General features: G+C 44.1%; 1 protein-coding gene across 1 annotated transcript in view; it reads left to right on the top strand.

The window, feature by feature from the left end:
* The window catches only part of edem2 (ER degradation enhancer, mannosidase alpha-like 2), a 42086-nt gene that overhangs the window by 22326 nt on the left and 4534 nt on the right, over positions 1-15226 (top strand). The window contains exons 7-10 of the mRNA XM_059980878.1: positions 4489-4630; positions 7793-7917; positions 9571-9715; positions 11490-11611. Coding sequence (XP_059836861.1) covers positions 4489-4630; positions 7793-7917; positions 9571-9715; positions 11490-11611 — 534 coding nt within the window. The remainder of the gene's footprint in view (positions 1-4488; positions 4631-7792; positions 7918-9570; positions 9716-11489; positions 11612-15226) is intronic.

Here is a 15226-nt window from a genome sequence, read left to right as displayed (position 1 = left end):
AGGGACAAATCTGGTCCCATGGAAGATCAGAATGGCAATCCGTGTGTGGAGCCTAAAGAGAAGGGGAAGAGCTTAAATGAATTTTTTACATCCGTGTTTACGCAGGAGACAGATACAGAGTCTACAAAAGTAGACAAAGGGGCATCAACTTCATGGACCATGTGTACATTAGAGGGGGTGGTGTTTGCTGTCTCGAGGCAAATTAGGGTGGATAAATTCCCAGGGCTTGACGAGCTGTTCCCTCAGACTCTGTGGGAAGCAAGTGCAGAGATCATCCGAAGTGATAGCTGAGGTACCAGAGGATTGGAGGATAGTCAGTGTTGTTCCGGCGTTTAAGAAGGCTCCAAAATAAACTAGGAGATTATAGATCTGACATCAGTAGTTATTGGAAAGGTATTCTAAGGGAGCAGATATATACAGTGCCAATAAAAAGTATTCACCACCCTTGGAAGTTTTCATGTTTTATTGTTTTACAACATTGACTCACAGATTTAATTTGGCTTTTTTTTTTGACACCGATCAACAGAAAACCTTATTTCGTGTCAAAGTGAAAACAAATTTCTACAAATTGGTTTAAATTTATTGCAATTATTAAACACAAATAATTAATTGCTTAAGTATTCACCCCCTTCAAGTCAGTATTTAGTAGATTCACATTTGGCAGCAAATACAGCCTTGAGTCTGTGTGGATGGGTCTCCGTCAGCTTTGCACATCTGGACACTGCAACTTTACCCCCATTCTTTTACAAAACTGTTCAAGCTCTGTCAGGTTGCACGGGGATCGTGAGTGAACAGCCATTTTCAAGTCCAGCCACAAATTCTCAATTGGATTGAGGTCTGGACTCTGACTTGGCCATTCCAGGACATTAACTTTGTTGTTTTTTTTAAGCCATTCCTGTTCAGGTTTGGCTTTATACTTGGATTGATTGTCTTGGTGGAAAATATTTTTTTCTCATCATAGTTCTCTTGCATACTGCATTATTTTTTTCCTCCAGGATTTCCCTGTATTTTGCTGCATTCATTTTACCCTCTGCCTTCACAGGCCTTCCAGGGCCTGCTGCAGTGGAGCATCCCCACAGCATGATGCAGCCACCACCGTGCTTCACGGTAAGGGATCGTGTGTTTTTGAAGAAGTGCGGTGTTTGGCTTACACCAAACATAGCGTTTAGTCTTATCACCAAAAAGCTCAATTTTGGTTTCATCAGACCATTCTTCCAGCTGACTTCAGAGTCTCCCCACTGCATTTTCTATGCAGCATCTGATCCAGAGTAACCGTCATTTTGTTCTCCTTTACTTGTGTGCTGAAGAATGACAATAAACTATCTCGTATCGTAGACCATCAGACCATATGAGTAATGGTCTCTGCAGAATTAGCCAAACCTGACCCTTCCCACATACTTTTAAAAAAAAAACTGATTTCTGGAACAACGACTGAGTAAAACTCAAGTATAGGAGGACTATTTCAGAAGACATAGGAGCAGAATTAGGCTATTTAGCCCATTGAGTCTTCTCTGCCACTTCATCATGGCTGATTTATTATCCCCCTCAACGCCATTCTCTTACCCTCTTCCCATGACCTTTGATGCTATTACGAATCACAAATGTATTCATCTCCACTTGAATTATACCCATTGGCTTGGCCTCCATCACCATCTGTGGCAGTGATTCAGCTGCATCTGCTGAAGAAGTTTCTCCTCATCTCTGTTCTAAAGGGACATACCTCTATTCTGAGACTGTGCTCTTTGGTCCTGGACTCCCCCACTATAGAAAACAGCCTCTCCACGTTCACTGTCTAGGCCTTTCAATATTCAATACATTTTCATGAGTCCACCCCACCCCCCCCATTATTCTTCTAAACTGGAATTTGTACAGACCCAGAGCCATCAAATGCTCCCCAGGAATCAACCTCGTGAACCTCCTCTGGGACCCTCTCTAATGGCAGCACACCCTTTCTTTGATAAGGGACCCAAAGTTGCTCACAACACTCTTAATTTTCTTTCAAAGCGTATTGATTTCCACTTGACGTGGATTACTGCAGAAGTTACACTTGTACTTTGGTCCAGGGAGAGCTTCGTTATCAACTACAAAGACGAATGTGACACTAATGGGATTTAGCTTCTTTCTACCAAAGACGGAATCTCCTGTATATCATGAATTGGTGATCCATTATTTCAATCGCTGCGGTTACTCTGTCTTCAAATCTCTCGCATGAAGGCACTTCCTAAACTAAAACTACAGTACTCTAATATCTTGTGTATAATATCAAATTCCCTTAGGTACTCCAGCTTATCACAAACATGGTGCTATTCAGTTGCAAGCTGTTGTTGACCAGTTGCTTTCCTCTTTGTTTCTCATTTAAGTGTGTACTTTTCCATTAATTCAAACCATCAGGCTCCTGAATAAAATGGGGATAACTTCACCCAACTTCACTTGCCCCATCATTGAAATGTTCCCACAGCCAACATACTCACTTTCATCTCATGTTCTCATTAATTTTTGCTATTTATTTATATTCGCATTTGCAGTTTGTTGTCTTCTGCACTCGGGCTGATCTTTCATTGATTCTGTTATAGTTACTATTCGATAGATTTGCTGAGCATGTCCACAGGAAAATGAATCTCAACATTCAAAGTAAATTCGCACAAAATGCTGGAGGAACTCAGCAGGCCAGTCAGCATCTGTGGAAAAAAGTACAGTCGACATTTCTGCCCAAGAACTTTCGGCAGGACTGAAATTTATTATCAAAGTACGTGTGTGTCACTATATACTACCCCGAGATTCATTTTCTTGTGGGCATTCAGAGTAGAATGAAAAACTCCACACAAAGAACAAAGTGCAAAAGGCAAGCTGTGCAAATACAAAAAGGATAAATAGATGGTTAATTCTGAAAACATGGGTTGTGGAGACATGGAAAGTGGGCCCACAAGTTTACTTGATCACTACAGCGTTGTAGTATGTACTTTGATAATAAAATTTACTTTGAAATTTGAAGTTGAATGTAAATTTATTATCAAGGTATGTATATCTCACCATATACTACCTTGAGATTCACATTAAAATGCAATTGAATCAATGAAAGACTTCACACAAAGACTGACAAACAACCAATGAACGGAAGAAGGTAAACTGTGCAAATTAAGTATCGAGAACATGAGATGTAGAGTCCTTAAAAGTGAGTCTGTGGTTTGTGGAATCAGTTCAGTGTTGAGGTGAGTGAGGTTATCCACACTGGTTCTAGAGCCTGATGGTTGCAGGGTAATAACCGTTCCTGGACCTGGTGGTGTGTGACCCCAGGCTCCTGTGCCTCCTGCCTGTTGGTAGCAGTGAGAAGAGAGCATGGCCTGGATGATGGGGGCCCTTGATGATGAATGCTGTTCTATTTCATTTTGTGTCTGTTTTACTGTGAATGCCTTCAAGAAAATGAATCTGACAGTTGTGTATGGAGACGTGTGTACTCTGATAATCAATGTACTTTGAACTGTCCTCAACTTGTAGATAAGGAGTCAGAGCTGGAGTCCATTGTGTAGGGATTTTTTTTCTTGATCAGCTGATGAAAGAAGAATTAGGGAGGGAGAAGAGCTAGTTAATAAAACTGCACAATTATTTATTATTCACAGCTATAACTTTGATTTGGAATTCCAGCAGGTTGCTTCAGTAGTGATGTTTTTAAATAAAAACCTGAGAAGTAATGGACTAAGGGGCAGACACCAGTAACTACAGGTGCTGGAATCTGGAGTAGCAAACAGTTTGCAGGAAGGTCTCACTGGGTTGAGCTGTAAGTCTGAGAGGGAACTGAGTGAGGGGCAGTTCCAGCGATGTCCCATTACCAAGCCAAAGTCTCACTCGCTGATGCAGCCCAGTCCGTCACAGGAAAAGCCCTCCCCACCACTGAGCACTGCCACAAGAAAGCAGCATCCATCATCAGGGACCCCCACCATCCAGGTCATGCTCTCTTCTCGTTGCTGCCATCGGGAAGGAGGTACAGGAGCCTTGGGTCCAACACCACCGGGTTTAGGAATGGTTACTATCCTTCAGCCCTTTCAGGCTCCTGAACCAGCATGGACATCTTCACTCACCACAACGCTGTAGTGACCGTGTGCACTTGTGGGCCCACTTTCCATGTCTCCACAACCCATGTTTTCAGAATTAACTATTTATCTATCCTTTTTGTATTTGCACAGCTTGTCTTTTGCACTTTGTTCTTTGTGTGGAGTTTTTCATTCTACTCTGAATGCCAGCAAGAAAATGAATCTCGGGGTAGCATATAGTGACACACACGTACTTTGGTAATAAATTTCAGTCCTGCTGAAGGTTCTTGGGCGGAAATGTCGACTGTACTTTTTCCCACAGATGCTGACTGGCCTGCTGAGTTCCTCCAGCATTTTGTGTGAATTTACTTTGAACGTTGACTTTAATATGGGAGTCTGTATTAACTGGATTTTTTCTTCCTTCCACATTTCCCCTCCCAACCCGAATTCTTTTCCAAAGGTGGGAAACCATATTGATGTGTTAACTTCAAAGTGGGTGGCCCAGGATGCTGGGATTGGGGCAGGAGTCGACTCTTACTTCGAGTATCTGGTGAAAGGAGCCATTCTGTTGCAAGACGAAGGCCTGATGTCGTCTTTCCTTGGTGAGAGCTGTGCTGTGCTTTAGTTAAACCACTGTGTTGTCACCACTGTGGCGCATCTTGAATTGAATTGGTTCGTTACATGTATCGGGATACAGTGAAAAGCTTTTCTCGCATGCTGTTTATACAGATCAGATCATTACAAGGTGCGTTAAGGTAGTGCAAGGTTTATTAGAGCAATAAAATGCAGAATAGTAACAACTGCAGAGAAAGTCCAGTGCAGGTAAACATTAGAGAGCAAGATCATAACGAGGTAGATTGTGAGGTCAGGAGTCTGTCCCGTTGCACCAGGGAATAACAGCGGGGTAGAAGATGTCCTTGAGCCTGATAGTACGTGCTTTCAAGGCTTTTTGTATCTGCCCTGCCATTCTATCTGAGGTGTCCTCCTCCTTCAAAGAACAGGGTTTTCCTTCTTCCACCATAGATACTGCCTTCACCTGCATCTCTTCCATTTCCCCAACATCTGCGCTCACCCCATCTTCCCGCCGTCTCAATGGTGATAAAGTTCCTCTTGTCCTTCCCTGCCACCCCGTCAGCCTCCACATCCGACACATCACCCTCCATAACTTAAGCCTTCTCCAAAAGGATCCTACCACCAAACATATCTTTAAGCGTATCTTACCCACCCCCTCCCGCTTTCTACAGGGATCGTTCCCCCAACCGTTTGTACCTCCCCACTAATCTCTTTCTCAGCACTTACCCTTGCAGCCAAAGTGCTGCCCCTGCCCATTCACCACTGCATTTTGTGTGTGTTGCTTTTGAAACTTCTGCCTGATGGAAGAAGGGAGAATGTCCATGACAGGTGGGGTCTTTGATTAAATTGGCTTAGTATACTGAACTGTGAACTTTATTGAAGCAGTGAGAAGCATAGACAGAGTTTGTGGAGGGAAACTAGTTTCTGTGATGGGTTGAGCTGTGTCCGCAATTCTTGCTTATAATTTTCAGGAAGGGATAATGTGGAATGGCTGACAGAGGGTTAGAAAATGCTGCTTGTGTTGCACACACAAAATGCTGGAGGAGCTCAGTAAGTCAGGCAGCATCTATAGAGGAGAATAGACTGTTGACATTCCAGCCAAAATGTTGACTGCTTATTTCCTTCTGTAGATGCTCTCTGACCTGCTGAGTTCCTCCAGCATTTCGCATGTGTTGCTCAGGATTCCCAGCATCTGGAGTTCTCTTGTGACTGTGATTTGATGCCTACGCTCTGCTGAGAAGTGTTTAAAAAGAACTTTCCCGAGGTAGTGACAAACATAGACAGAGTTCATGGAGGGTAGGCTGGTCCACTGCTCTTTCTGTAAGGCATAACGTGGAGGAGTAGAAAATATATTAAAGGATTTTGTGCTGTATCTTGCCTATTGTGTACTACCCACCTGGCAATCCTAGAGGAGTGTTTTACTCTCTGTTTTGTGTGGGCAAGCTGCCTTGGTTACAGCCCACCACCTGTGCCTAAGGGGGCAAATAAAATGCTTGACTTTATTGGCCAAGGCATGGGGCAGTAGAGTAGGAGGTTACGCTAGAACTATATAAAGCATTAGCAACACACACAGAACATGCTGGACGAACTCCACCATCCAGGCAGCATCTATGGAGAGGAATAAACAGTCAATGTATCAAGCTGAGACCTTTCATCAGGACTGGAATGGAAGGGGAAAGAAGCTAACTATGCCTCCTTTCTTTCCAGTGCTGATGAAGGGTCTCGGCCCGAAACTTTGAGTGTTTGACTTCCTCCATAGATGCTGCCTGATCTGCTGAGTTCTTCCAGCATTTTGTGTGTGTTCCTCCGGATCTCCAGAAGTTCGTGTATTTATGTTAGTCTATCGTTTGGTTTTACAGCTAGTATAGTGAATACTTCTAGTCTTTATGCTCTCAAAGAATGAGGCAGCCCTCAAGAGAGTGCAGAGGAGACCTATGGAGATATTGTCAGGGCTAGAGGGTTATAGTTATGAGGAGAAGCTGTCTTCATTGGGTACTTTGTTCAGAACACAGGCTTAAGGGGAGATTTAATGAAGATCAGAGGCTGAGATAAGGATGCATTTCCTGTGGGAGAGGATACTGAAACAAGACGACATAGTTTTGAGCTAATTCCTTAAAGGATTAGGGGGAGGCTAACAGAAACTTAATTCACCCAAGTGATAGGGATCTGGAACTTCCTGTCCGATAGGAGACAAACTCTCCCCATGTTTGGAAGCACAAGGTTGATCCAACTGCAGGGCGAGAGCGGAGGAGGAGGGGTTAACCTGAGGTCCCATTTTAGACTGGTGTGGACTTGGTGAGCTGAATTGCCTCCTCTTTTGGTGTAAATTTCTGTTATTTTAGTTGAATCTCAGCTGCTTTTGATCTGATTTCAGCATAAGAAGGGGAAGGGAATCTGTTAGCGCAAACATATCAGCTTGCATTAGTGTTCAGAAGACAGAAAATTATTTAAATCGTTTATTAAAGATGTGGACATGGATATAAAATATATTTTTAAAATGTTCTTTCTATTAATAATCAGGACATTTAGATGGAGATTGCCCATGCTCCAGAGGACCCATGACATTCTCGGCCAGATTCTGAATTATCAACACTAATCAAAATGCCTCCTTAATCAAAATGGGCCTCAACTGTCACATAAATAATTGGGGAATGAATGAGGTTTATTAGATAGAGTCATAGAGCATTCCAGCTCAGAAACAGGCCCTTTAGCCCATCTAGTCAATGCAGAACTATTATTCTGCCCAGTCCCATCAGCCCACGTACCTGTCCCATCCTTAAAATATCCAATTTTCTCTTAAATGTTGAAGTCAAACCTGCATCCATCACTTCTGGCAACTCATTCAACACTCACACCACAAGAAGTTCCCCCTCTGGTTCCCCTTAAATACTTCACCGTTTAGTCTTAAACTATGACCTTTAGTTCTAGTCTAATTCTAGTTCTAGTCTCACCTGGTCTCAGTGGAAAAAGCCTGCTTGCATTCACCCTATCTATACCCCTCAAGTTATCTTTCCCATAGATAGGTGACCATAACTGCACACAGTAGTCCAAATTGGACCTTACCAATGTTAGACAACTTCAGCATAGCATCTCAACTCTTGTACCCAATACATTGATTTATGAAGGCCTGTTTCCTTTGTCATTATCTCTATTTTGTTCCTTTCAGTTCACTTATTTCCTTTTTTTTGTAGACTATGAGAAAGTGATTAAGAATTACACCAAGTTTGATGATTGGTATGTCTGGGTTCAGATGTACAAAGGCACCGTCTCCATGCCTGTCTTTCAGTCTCTGGAAGCTTTCTGGCCAGGACTACAGGTCAGTTATTCGTCCCCTTGGTTGGACTTTTACTTTTGTAATGTTTCCTTAAAATGTTAATGGTTTAAAGTTCTTTTTCTCCATAGCATACTCTATAAGCTGTTAAAACTCGGATTGACTAGGGGAATGGATTCTGTTTGAACCAGGTGTCACTTTCAGGAGAAGCTTTGATAGATGGCTCCCAGTTTCCTGGGCCAGTTCGTCAGTCTGTGGTGAAAGGTGAAGTAGGATGTATGTTGACAGAGTTCTCCTTTCAACAGAGGCGGTGAAGAGTAGTCAAATTCAAAGTAAATTTATTATCAAAGTAGACCCCCATCTATTCTTTGCAGATCTGTGTATTCAACTTCAATAACCCCGGTTTATTTTGCAAAACACAGCAATCTCAAGCTTATTTCTTTTAGGTCAAACCCTATTGTACTTGGGTTGTGGGGTGGAGATGCGTCTCTACCAAAGGAGGTGTAAGACACTCCTTCCCTCCACTAGGCTGCAGGTCAGCCTTGGGCGAGGTGTAGCAGCTGATTATTCCCCCCCCCCCCCCCCGATAGGTATCACATGAAGCCAAGGGAGCAGGTAGTGGACGGTCGTACGAGCAGCCGGTGCATATCACAAGTCCTGGTTATGCGACTACTGATGCCAGGCAGACAATTTGCAGAAAAATTTGCCAAGAACAATCATAGTCATGGAAAGACCATGATTCCCCCACATCATACGATACGGCACTTAATGAGCAAACGTACTACCTTGAGATTCATTTCTTGCAGGCATTTTCAGGAAAATTAAAAAAACAGTGGAATTTATGAAAAAATTATACATGGGCAAAAACTACAAACAACCAATGTGCAAAAGACAAATTATGCAAATTAAAAATATATTCTGTGTGTGTTAAAAATAAAATATTGTGAAGTGCTTGAAAGTGAGTCCGTAGGTTTTGGGACCAGGTCACAGTTGAGGTGAGTGAAGTTATCCACACTGGTTCAGGAGCTCGATGTTGGGAAGGGTACTTGACAAAGCTGAGGGCTCTGTGAAAGGCTGTCTTATTGAGTGTACTGGCTACATTCCTGGTTTTATACAGTCTTTCCATGGTATTAAAGTAAAAGGCGTAAAAGCCTGAGACACACATATACAGCGAGGGTGTCTAACACTTTTGCACAGTACTGTAGTAATTTTATGTATTGCACTGTACTGTACTGCTGCCACAAAAAAAACAAAGGGGTCAGGGAGAGGGGACTCTTAGTTGGGAAAGGGGAAGGCAGAGGGAAGCACCAGAGAGACATTCTGTAATGATCAATAAACCAATTGTTTGGAATCAAATGACCTCGCCTGGTGCCTCAGAGCTGGGTGTGTCTGCGCCCACGCCACCCCCTCCCCCGTCCCTGGCATTCCTCCTTTGCAACCTGTCCCACACCTCTCGTATGGTGCTCCAACCTTGCCATTCCCAACATCCTTTGCTCCTGCCGGATTTATAAACTCGCCCTCTGCACCACGTTGACAAGTACAGTACTGTGCAGAAGCCTTAGGCACCCTAGCTCTGTTACCCAAGACTTCTGCACAGTTCTATAGCTGTGCCCTCGGGCTGGAGTTTGAAATCTTCAGCAGTCTCTGCGGCATTTGACTCTGGAACTGATGTTATTGTTTCTGTGTTTCCTCCCGTAGAGTTTAGTTGGTGACATCCATAATGCAATGAAAACTTTCCACAACTACTACCAGGTTTGGAAACAGTACGGGGGGCTCCCCGAGTTCTACAGCATCCCCCAGGGCTCGACTGTCGACAAGCGAGAAGGCTACCCACTTCGACCAGGTGAATAGAAGCTCGACCATGTACTAAACTTTATTTAGAGATTACCCCTTTGAGCCACGCCACCCCAGCGACCCCCTGATTCAATCCCCAGCCTAATCACGGGGCAATTTACATTGACCAATTAACTTACCAACCAATACAGCTTTGGACTGTGGGAGGAAACTGGAGCACTCGGAGAAAACCCATGCATTCCACAGGGAGGATGTATAGACTCTTTACAGATGACATTGAAATTGAACTCCGAACTACAGCGCCCCGAGCTGTATTAACATTGCGCTAACCGTTACACTATGGTAGCGCCCATGTGACGTGAACACAACTGGCAGCCATCCCAAGCGTTATTAAAGTTCAAAGTAAATTTATTATCGAAGTTGAGTATACGTCTCCATATACAACCCTGAGATTCATTTACTTGCAGGCATACTCAGTAAATAGGATAATAAATATAATGGATTCAATGAAAGGCCATACCAACTTGGGTGTTCAGCCAGTGAGCAAATACAAAAAGAAAGAGATGATAATAAATATTGAGGACACGAGTCCTTGAAAGATTTACGTCAGTAATGGTCTCACCAGCAGAAACAAGATGGATGACAACTGAGCTTGACATCGGGTTGCAGGATGGGCCCTGCAGATGTTCATTTCATGTGGAGCAAGTGAAATTTCACACCCCCTTCAGGACATACCGAAGCACTTTGCAACGAACCAGGTTCCGGTTCAGATTTACTACTCCTGCCGTCCGCGTTAACAATCAACTCAACCCAGGGATGTGCTGGGGGCAGCCCGCGAGTGTCCGGCATTGTCCCAGTGCCCAGCGGAACAACACAAACAGAAGCAACAACAGCAGAGAAAGCCCCTTTCCCACCCACCCACCATCAGGACAGGCTGCCTCTGGGACTCTTGGAAATCAAGCTTCTGATCTCCAGTAGCCTGGCCCGGATTCACGGACATTGGGCCTCTAATCTTTGAACAGGCCCACCCGGGTTTTTGATTTGAGTTCTCTTCCTCCAGACTCCCTGGATTCAACCTTCAACCTTTGACCTTTGTTTTTCCCCTCTAGACCTTATTGACCTCTGGGTAAAAACCCCAGGGCATGCCAGGCACAGGATTTTGACCTTGGTGCCTCTACTTCTAGACTGGCATGGACCTGTGACCCAGCTGGTCGCCAGGATCACTAACCTTCAACTGTGGAGCACTCCAAAACACCAGCTCCTGCCCCTGACCTCCAACTCCCCCTCATCTTTGTCCTGAGCTTGGTTTATATAAAGTATACATATTTAAATAATAAATATACTTTGAACTTTGATTTCCACATTATTTGACATTCTGCCGAGGGCGACTGAATTCTAACTAACTAGTTGCATCACCGTCTGGTATGGAGGGGTCACTGTACAGGATGGAAAAAGGCTGCAGAGGGTTACAGCAGGCTCCAGCATGGGCACCACAGCCTCCACAGCATTGAGGACATCCTCAAAACGCCTCAAAATGGCAGCTTCCATCATTAAGGACCCAGATCACCTCGAACATGGCCTCTTCTCAGGGAGGGGTACAGGATCCTGAAGGCACACACTCAGTGTTTTAGGAACAGCTTTGGTCCGCTCAGATTTCCAATAAATACATGCAGTATATATGTATAATTTATAGTATATTTTATTGCATTGTACTGCCGTTGCAAAAGAAGCCAATTTTACAACATATGCCAGTGATATTACACCTGATTCTGACTCTGGCAGTCTGGACTTGCCTCACTAACAGGAGCGGTTTGTTGTTACAGAGCTTATAGAGAGTGCCATGTATCTGTATCGAGCAACAGGAGACCCAACCTTCCTGGAATTGGGCAGGGATGTGATTGAGGCCATTGAGAAGATAAGTCGTGTCGATTGTGGATTTGCTACTGTAAGTACTGCCCTGGGTCAGTAATTGTAAAAAGTTGCCCTTAGTTTGTAGTAACTGAGTAGATTTCCAGAAATTCAGTGTCAATGGGACTTTCCTTTGTTAATTTTGGTTTAGTTCAGGAACATTGAGTAGTGGTCGCCAACCCGTCGATCGCGATTGACTGTTCGATCTTTGAGACTTTCCCGGTGGAACCCGAAAAAAATGAAAAATAATTACACAAATACTGTTGAGAGACTGTTTCTGGGTTGTGGGGTTTTAGTTCCATTCTGCCCAGTGAGCATGCGTGTAGCTCTCCCGTCACGCACTACACAGTGTACTTCAGTGGTCCCCAACCACCGGGCCACAAGGAAACGATGAGAGTCAGCTGCACCTCTCCTCATTCCCTGTCACGGCCACTGTTGAACTTGAACGCTCGCGAGGTCATCAGTCACCTAAATGCAGTGATACCCTCGGGCGGGCGGCGGGAAGCGCCGTTGCTACCGGCCTGGAGCGCGGACAGATGGGCGCCGCCTCTAAACCTGTTTCACACACCGAATGTTTGTGGGGAACCCGGTGCTAAAATATTCGCAGACGACCTAATTCGGGCTCAGGGTTTCGTAAGTAGCAGAGCAGCTACTGCGCTGTGATCTACTGAAACAAACTTTTGTCGGCCGACAGATCCTACAAGGGGGGCGGGCGCGGGCCTGGACCTGTCGCTCTCCTCGCTCGGTCGGTTGTTCTCTCTGGACTGCGACCGCCGTGGCCCCGGTACGGGAACCTCTGGCCCTGACCTTGTCCTCTCACCCCGCCCACGACCAGGCGCACCTTGGCCAAGGTGTCTGGCAGTGGGCCCAGAGGCTGTCTAAAGAGGCATTGAAGCCCTCAAAACTGCTTCGGTATCTGAGTCCAAGCACCCTGCACTTAAAGACGAACCTGCTGAGTTTTCTCAGCGGAAAAAACATGAGCAGCACGGGACAGCAGCTAAGTGCTGAGAGCAGCAAAAACTAAATTGTGGAATAGACTGGACATAAGGAACCCCCTTCGAGTATCACTGTATTCCCGTTATATTTAACACCCACCCCCCACCGCTCGGCCGGTCCGCGGTGCAAAAAGAAAGGGCGGGTACCCCCGGTGTTCACACATTATTTCTACTTCCGGATTGTGGAGCTTTATTTCCGGTCTTTTCTGCCCCGGTGCGCATGCATGTAACTATTTAGATTTGGGGTCGATCTCGCCTTTCACTAAGGCCGAGGTAAGGGATCTTGGGTTTAAAAAGGTTGGTGACCACTAACATAGAGCATAGAACATATACCTAGGGCATATAAAGCAATGCAGCACAATACACGCCCTTTGGTCCATGATGTTGTCTACCCTTTAACCTACTCCAAGGTTAATCTAACCCTTCCCTCCTACATAACCCTCCATTTTTCTGTCATCCATGTGCCTATCTAAGAGTCTCTTAAATGTCCCCTTAATTAGGAAATGGTCCAGCACATGGGGAGACTCAGCAAGGTTGAGTTTAAAACAAAGACAGTCAGCACATGTTTTTTGGAAGGGAAGGCATGATTGAGTTTTTTTTGGGGGGGGGAGGCTGTAAAGGGAAGAATTCAGGGTTTACAAAGAGTGAGTACAGGATGATAATAATCATTTTTTTAAAAATCAATGGCTGACTACTTTGGAAAGACTGACGAGTTTGATTACACATCGGATAATTGCCTCATGTACCCTGAGCTACTGGAACAGTATTTTGAAGCAAATGAAATAGCCAACAAGAAGCGACTAGCAAATTTGCTAAGTGCATTAGGTTTAAAGGAGTACAGTTTGGATCGAAGTCTGACTGCTCCAACCAAACCTTCAGAAATGAGTTTTCCTGATATTGTCAAAGAAATGCAGGAACGTTTAGAATCAGAGCCATTGTTGATTGCAGAACCCTTTAGGTTTCATAAGCAGAATCAAATAGAAGTGGATTCCGTGTCAGTGTACACTGAGATATCATTTAGTATGTGGAATCTTAAAAGAAAGCATTCAAAATCATTCTTAACATTTTGTTTGTGTTGCTCTGAATTGCAGTATCTGCAGAATCTCTTGTGTTCAGGTAGTTCTTTAGGGTGTGTTTATCTTTCTGCTGTGGATAAAACCTCAAATACCATAGTTTCTAGTATCTTTCATTCACAAGGGAAGATGGTCATTATGTTACTGGAGCATTAATCCTCCTATGACAGCTGTGCAGTTTAATTTCTGTTAATTAAATAATCAATCTGGAATTAAAAGTTAATATCAGCAGTACTGCAAATGTCAAGATTCTCCTGAATGGCTCCAGACGGGCAGCAACATGTTTGGTTTCTAACCAGTTCCCCTCCTTCCCCCCCCCCCCCTCCCATTGGTACACTTTATGAAATCCTCATTACCTAATCCATTAACAGAGAACCAGGATAACAGTGTCTCAAAATATCTTCAACTTTCATCTTTACATATTGACCTGGCTAAATGTCTCCATCTCCCAAATGAATTGGGGGTCTAGGACCAGAGAGCATGGCCTCAGAATACAAGGACATCTCTTTAGAACAGAGATGAGGAGGAATTTCTGTAGAGGATGGTGCATTCATTGCCACAGACAGATGTGGAGGCCAAATCATTGGTATATTTGAAGTGGAAGTTGTTGGGTTCTTGGTTAGTAAGAGTGTCAAAGGTAGAGAGAAGGCAGGAGAATGGGGTTGTGAGAGAGAATAAACCAATCATGATTATAGAGTAGACTGAATGGGCCAGTTGGCCTAATTCTGCTCCCATGTCTTTTGAAATAATCTTCTTGCATTTGAAGTTTACTCAGTCAGTTGTCCAGAAACCACAGAGAGTTGTGTGTCTGTGGGCAAGGCCATGCTTGGCTAACGGTGGGTGCCATGGTAATGTGACAGAACAACACTATCACAGCTTGGAGCGTCAGAGTTTCGAGTTCAATTCCAGTGTGTCATCTGAAAGGAGACTGTACATCCTCCCCATGGAATGCATGGGTTTTCCCTGGGTGCTCCAGTTACCTCCCACAGTCCAAAGATGTAGGTTGATTAGTCGTTGTAAGTTGTCCTGTGATTATACTAGGGCTAAATTTGGTTACGAGGCGATGTGGCTCAAAGATTCAAAGTACATTTATTATCAAGCTATGTGTGCAGTATTCGTCTTCCCCAGACAGTCACAAAACATAGAAAGAAAATCATGGAACCCATTCAAAGAAAAACATCAACCCCCTCCCCCAACATGCAAAAAAAATTGTGCAAATGGCAACAACAAAAATAAATGATAAACACAGAATATAAAACACAAAATGGAAAGAGTCCAGGCATATTAATTCAGTTCAGTATTTGTTATCCACAGGCCTTCTCGAGCGAAGGGCAGGAAGGAGCCTATTCTGCGCTGTATCTTCAATAAGTAAATAATTTCCAGAGGCCACTTTGATGGACAGCAGGATTTTTTTTTCTCCTTGTCCTACACCACTTTGCATATTCATTCATTCATAGAGTAAGGAGAAACACAGCATGCAAACGGGCTGCTTGGCCCATTCACTCCGATCCAACTATCAAACACCCAATTTTACCCTAATTCTACCTATTCTCCTTAGTACTTACCTACACACAATGTGCAACG

This window comes from Hypanus sabinus, chromosome 9 (assembly GCF_030144855.1).
Source record: "Hypanus sabinus isolate sHypSab1 chromosome 9, sHypSab1.hap1, whole genome shotgun sequence".
Lineage (NCBI taxonomy): Eukaryota > Metazoa > Chordata > Chondrichthyes > Myliobatiformes > Dasyatidae > Hypanus > Hypanus sabinus.
The sequence above is the reverse complement of the archived record's forward strand: the minus strand, read 5'-3'. Positions and strand labels throughout refer to the sequence as shown.